General features: G+C 47.1%; 1 protein-coding gene across 1 annotated transcript in view; it reads left to right on the top strand.

Moving 5' to 3' along the window:
• The window catches only part of LOC104160241 (bone morphogenetic protein 6-like), a gene marked incomplete at its 3' end in the record, with an annotated part of 16,006 nt that extends 12,221 nt beyond the window's left edge, over positions 1-3,785 (top strand). Inside the window, exons 3-4 of the mRNA XM_009698330.1 lie at positions 2,177-2,325; positions 3,571-3,785. Of these exons, the coding sequence (XP_009696632.1) occupies positions 2,177-2,325; positions 3,571-3,785 (364 nt within the window). The remainder of the gene's footprint in view (positions 1-2,176; positions 2,326-3,570) is intronic.
• Positions 3,786-6,470: the final 2,685 nt, after the last annotated feature.

Here is a 6,470-nt window from a genome sequence, read left to right as displayed (position 1 = left end):
TTCAGCAGAATGAATCTAAGGATTATAGTGGATCACAAGGTAAACATGAGTTAACAGGGTGAGTTTTGTGAAGAAGCCAAAATTGTATTTTGAGCATCAAGATTACCCTTCCACTGTACTCAGCATCAGTGAGATCTTGATCTGAACTGCAAGGAAAGACTGAAGATGTTGTTTTAATAAGAAGGGGAGATAGTTGGGGCATTTAAGTTAGATATTATGGGGAAAAGCAAAAAAAAAAAGTGCTTCAAGTGAAACCCATTCAATTTCCTGGAAAGATGGTAGAGTTCCTGAGGCTGCAAATCTATAAGATCAGGTCAGGCAAACATCTCTCAGGAGTGACATGGATGCAGTTCATCGCACTGGAGTCCATGAGAATGGGCTAGATGATGCTATGTGTTCTTTCAGGCTTTACAGCTCTCTGATGTCCAAGTGTCTTCCCAAAGTGCAAGGCAATGGAAATATAAGCTCTGAGCTTTCTCTTCATGTTTTTGTAGACCTGACTACTCTTATGTAGCCAAGTGTTCATGAGGTTTTGCTCTTACAGAGTTCCCAGCAGCTCTGCAACCAGACATGTTTGGTTTGGGGGGACGTAACGCAGAAGTTACTCTGGTCTGGAGGTTCCAGTGGGACATTGGCTGGAGCAGCCCAGTGCCAGGGAGAGTATGGCACTTAGAGGAGGGGAGGTGGGACAGGAGATCAGAAAGCAATTGTTGTGAGGGGGAAGGTCAGAACAGGTGCTAGGAAAACCTCTTTTCAGATATATTCATATATTTTAGGCATTGAAGAGGACCAGTGTGTAAGTCATTCAGAGGTGGGAATGATCTAGCAGTTCATTCCTCTCTTAAACCTGGAGAGGGGAAGAGTGGTCTCAGCTGCAGCTGCTGTTTGCGGTCTCCTTTAAGCAACACTTCAGTTTATATACCCTGCCTGGGAAAGCCCAAATCTTTCAACCTTAAGGTTTCCAAAACATGTAGCAGCTGGCCAACCCCAGCTACTCACTGCTATTGGAGGCGAAGGTCAGAGTTGTTCCTGAACCCTCTTCCCGTTGGAGGAGCAGTGGCAAAACTCCTGTGGGAAAGGCTGCTGAGTCAACCACAGAGCATGTGGCTACCAGCAAGGCGGAGGAAAGCCTCCACACTGTAAAAATAGCCACACTAGGAGCCCTAATATACTTAAGTGCTTATTTTTCCATGTGTGATCTCATGCAAACCAAGCTGCTGGGCAGTATGACATAGCAGTTGGCCAAAAATAAAATGTAACTCAATCAAAATGTTTTTTTCTGAAGTTAACCTTTGATGGGTGGAAGGGACAGGTACTCTGTTTTCTCATTTCCATTAAGTTATTGTTAGGAAAAAAAAATCCAATAGAGATGAAGATGGGATTGACACCTGATATCCATTTTGTGATGGCCACGGGTTAAGGATAGGAATTGCAGCTCTCTTGCACAGGAAAATTAAGCCTATGATATAGTAAGAAAGTGTACATGGGATTTCTCTGGGTGCTTCTCCAGCTGTTTGCACTGAACTGAGTTTTGGTGGGCATTTGATGCTGCAAAAAAGGTATAGACTTGATAGCATTCGAAGCTAAAGCCCAGGAAGGAGACACAGTATCAACAGCCTTGGAACAAGGCACTCCAATCCCTGTTGATAAGCCTCAGAAAAATGTCTTTAGAGGCCTTTAGAGATTCATTTTCCTTTGCTGTTTGATACTTGGCCTGTTAGATAATTTTTATTTTTTATTTTGATCAGTTTTGGTAGGTCTGTGTTGTGGAAGGTGCACTGAAACCATGAAGCCCCTTTCACAAAAGCCACTGAATGCCTGGAAATGCTGGTAGTTTGACCACTGTCCTGCCAGGGCTAGCATTACATTCTTCAGGAAGAAGAGTGCCTTACTAATCCCTTGCTGGTGGAGAAACAGACAGACCTGAGGAGCAGGGTCACTTTCTTCCTGGTTAGAAAAATGATGAAAAACCTTTGTAATCCTGAATTTCACATGCAGAAGCATGTGTATCCCATGGCAAAACTCTGGATACAAACAAGCAGATTTTGGGTGTTGGGTTTTTTTCCTAGCTATTAACGTCACTCTTAACGATTTCAGATTTCGTTTCTCTAACAGCGAAAGCCAGGGGAGAAAATCCCAGACATCACAATCCTATCATTGCGCTTCTCCTCTGCAGGGCCTCTGACCTGTTTCTGCTGGACACGCGGGCAGTGTGGGCCTCGGAGGAGGGCTGGCTGGAGTTTGATGTTACTGCCACCAGTAACATGTGGGTGATGAGCCCTCAGCACAACATGGGACTGCAGCTGAGCGTGGTGACCCGGGATGGTAGGTTATGGGCCAGTTAACACACATCACCTCATGAGTCTCTTGGATGCTGTCTAGAGTGGTGTTAACAGAGTGCAGTTGTGATGTGGGGGGGCAAGCACCCTGCCTTCGTAGGCAGCTGTAGCCAACACCATGAGCAAGGTGTCTGAGGGCACAGATTGAGGGCTGTCAGTTCTTGGCTGTCCCATGATGGACATGTCTTTCCCCATGAGCGAGGTCAGGTGTCTCTGAACAGTACCAGGATGAGCTGGTGGAGGCGGGCTGGGGCAGGGCCCCAGTTCCTGCGTTGGAGGTGGAAGGGGACATAGAGCTGGGATCCCAGGTGGGGTGAGGTTTAGGGGTGAGAGGAAAAGAAGAGGGCAGGTATATTGGTATGCACTTCCCCATGAGGGCTTACGGCAGCCCTCCTGGCTCCTGCAGCTGCCATTGCTGGAGGGATCTCATAAAACCTGAGGTGGGAGCCCTGTGCTGGAGAACCAATGCGGTTGCTGTGTGGGGCTGGTCCCTCTGAGGGCAGCTGCAATGATAGCATTTCACAGCCCACAGAAACTCTGAAAGGTAGAAAAGGAGAGAACAGACTGCAAAAGAGTATGAAATTGAGTGTTGGAAGATAAGCAGTGGGGAAGGAGAGGATCTAGATGAGCAGAAGGTGACCAAAAAGATGACAGTGATACCTGTTCTCTATAGGAATCCATCTCCAGCCTTGTATTTTCTTCCTATCACTTCATACTGGAGTTTGATACACCTGTGGGGTCAAGTGAGCCCAGCGGGGCTGTCCATTGTTCTCCCTGAGGAAATATTAGTGCCAGCCTCCACCTCCCCAAATGGGCTGAGGGCCCGTCCCTGTGCTCCTGACAAAAGCACTCCATCTCTTTGCCCTCTGCTTTCTCTAGAGGTCTCCTAATCCCCTCTCTGCTTCTTGTGTTTCACAGGCAGCACAACACATCTGGGCTTTGTGTTTTATATATCTATCTGTATACCTCTTCAATGCCTAAACTGGAGTAGAGATGCCATAGGGGTACCAAAGAGCCGGGTGCTGCAGTGGAGCCTCTTGTCCAGGATGGATGGGGTGCTGTCCTAATAATGCCCATAGGTTGTGGTGGCAGGAGGGGAATGTTTAGTGATTAAAAAAGAAGGGTATGAGCAAGAAGAAAGGAAACACTGCTTATGGAGATGCCATGATGCCAGAGAGAGCAATCCAACTGCACCATTTCTCTAACACTCACTTTTCTGTTTGGTTTGAAGGTTTCAGCGTAAATCCTAGAGAAGCAGGCCTTATAGGCCGAGATGGCCCTTATGACAAACAGCCTTTCATGGTGGCCTTCTTCAAAGTGAGCGAAGTTCACGTACGGACCACTAGGTCAGCGACCAGCAGGCGCAGGCAACAGAGTCGAAACCGCTCCACCCAGGCTCAGGATGTTTCCAGGGTGTCTAGCGTCACAGGTAATCATGCAACACAGGTAATCATGCAGTGCAAGCTGGGATGACTTCTTGTAATGTTTCTATTTGCTTTGGACTGCAAAAGCAAGAGGGGGGGATATGAGGTGGGATGCTTTTCCTTGGGTGAACAGGTTACATCTGCAAGGGAAGGGAAGAGGCGGTCTCACATAATGAGACTTAGAGGAGCCCTCTTGAGTCCAGGGTGGAGTCCAGACCCCCATGTGAAGTCGCGGCCATTGAATTCAGGGGAGTGAGGCATTTTAACCCCCGGCTCTTGTGCTTGTAGATTGTTTGCTATGCAGTGTTTGCCTAGAATTATGCTATGTGAAATGCAATATTCCATCGCTGTGTACACTGACATTTACAGTATTGCACATATGCATTTCCAGCAGAGTTCTCTTTCTGTGTTCTCTGGAAAAACCCTGGTAGAACAGCATGAGATCCTTTCTGTTTTCTTCCTTGTGAGAACAGCAGTGTATACATGGTGAAGTGCATTTCCAGGCAGGCAATAACAGTAACTCTGAAATTTGGACAAAAATTGAGAATGTCCTAAGTCTTGTCTGTTTTCCAGCCGCTCTGCCCTGCATCACAATGCTACAAATCCTTTGTTCATTGAGTACCTTCTTTCCTCTCAAACATTTCAGCCCATTCCAAGTTACTTCATTAATTTGCTTATGCTGCCCCCTTCATTTCCAATACGATCCCTGCTTTTCCTGTGTCTAGAAATGACTATACCCCAAGGAAGAGAGGCAGCTGTATTTTTTAGTCTATGTCCAGACACAGCACAGGGAGATGAGCCAGCATTGCTGAAACTTAGCTGGTGTGAATCCGTAGACTGTCCCCTGTTCTTAGATGCTCGGATTGTGGGTGAGCCACGCTGCACCCGAGGTGACCCTGTGCTGGCCATGGTGCTGTGAGCCTGCAGGGAGGCAGAGTCAGATTGGGAGTCCCTCCAGTGCTGGCAGGCCAGGTTTTGACCATGGCCATGTGCCAATGCAGCCTTATTGTTCCAGCCCAGCATGGTGATGGACTTGCCTTTTAGGCTAGCACGTGCCAGCAGCAGTTGGCCACTAGCAGCTGTTGTGTGTCCTCGTGGTGCACGCTGGGGTATGACTGTGGGTTCCAATACCATGCTGTGTGCAAGTGCCGGACTGGGTTTGGTGTGAAATGTCACTTCACGGATTTTAAAGGCAGGAGGAGTGACTTGGTCCTGCAGCCTGACCTCCCTGAGGGAGGACGGCCGGTGCCAGTGTGGCATTGCCGGAGGAGTTATCACCTAATCTAGCATGAGAGCCCTCTGCCAGTCCCGCAGGTGGAGCTGTCTGTTGGTCCCAATTGCTGAGACTGCTTTGGTCCTGGTTTTCCATGGGGTCTCCAAGCTGCAGTTTTAAAGGCGGGCATCACAGCTGTGCACTGGGTTACTTTCCCATGTGATGGGCTTGCGAAGAACATAGGTAGTTTATTTATCTAGGCATTATAAGCAATAAGCCCAGCCATTACGCAGGCAGCATGCAATTCTCCCACTCAGGTCAGCTTGGCTGCTATGCTCCCTTCATCACAAGAGCCAATTTTTTAATGCATTCACAGTGCTTTGGGAAAGTTACTTGCTGCTTTGCTGTTTCGCGGTGCTGGTAGCAGAGTCAGGATAGGCTCCAACTTTCTCTCCCTAGCTCCACAAGCTTCACAGTGCTAAAAACAAATTTTCACTACTATTAAATCAGGCAATGTGACTCAAAGCTCCAGAGGGAGCAGATATATTGGGCAAAAAGGACCATTTTTACATCGCTATTTTCTTGACTACACCACACATCAGGTCATAAAATTATAAAATTACAAAAAGGGAAAAAATAGCTGGTCATTCTGTGGTCTCAAGGGCTTTTTTGAGCTCTTCTAGCTCAAAGCCATCTTTAATTTAAAACCTGGAATTTGGCAGTTCAGTAGTCAACAAGGTATAGTTGAGCCTCTGTGGATTTAAGGCAGGGGAAAGGAGGGGAATTTAAAGTTAAGATGTATGTTTGGTTGGTTTCTGTGTTTAGAAGAGAGAGACTACATCAGCTTATTTTCCTTTCTAAGTGTGACACTCTTAGACTCTGTTCTCCTTAAGAAGTGGTTGATTTAATAGCCCAAGAGGCACTGATGACTGATATGCATTTTGAGCGTTAAAGAGATCACAAGGATTTTTTCTTTTTTAAATTGTGTGGGTTCTTACATCCATGCCCTGATGACACATGGTGGGGCTGGGGAAGTGTTTGCCCCAGGATGAAGCAGGAGGTGAGCCTGGGGGGTTACCCTGAAGGCTGCCCTGCTCTTCTGAAGGTGCCCTGATACCTCTGGACCCAAAGTGGGTGCAGAACTGGGATGCTGTGATCCCCTCCTGTGCATCTCTCCACCTGAACATCTTCCTCTCTCACTGTATCTTACATCTTGCCAGATTTTGGTCTGTGCTCTTCTCTGAGGCAGGATTACCACTGCCTATCAGGGCTTGAGGGCAATTTCTCTCCTGGAGAGCAAGGCAGCTGACTGGTCTTGATGTTTTTTTATGGATTGAACCTTCCTTCCTCTATGTTAGTGAATACAGAGCGTTTTCTTTCTTCAGGCCAAAAATGAACCCCTTTCCCAAAATATGCTGGGAGTTGGGTTGGGGCAGTATGTTTAAAAAAAACCCCATTTACTATCTAAATATGGAAAGCATTTCAAATCCTGCA

The sequence above is a fragment of the Cariama cristata genome, unplaced genomic scaffold (genome assembly GCF_000690535.1).
Source record: "Cariama cristata isolate BGI_N322 unplaced genomic scaffold, ASM69053v1 scaffold24334, whole genome shotgun sequence".
Taxonomy (NCBI): Eukaryota; Metazoa; Chordata; class Aves; order Cariamiformes; family Cariamidae; genus Cariama; species Cariama cristata.
Note: the sequence above shows the minus strand (reverse complement) of the source record. Positions and strands in the feature narration are given on the sequence as shown.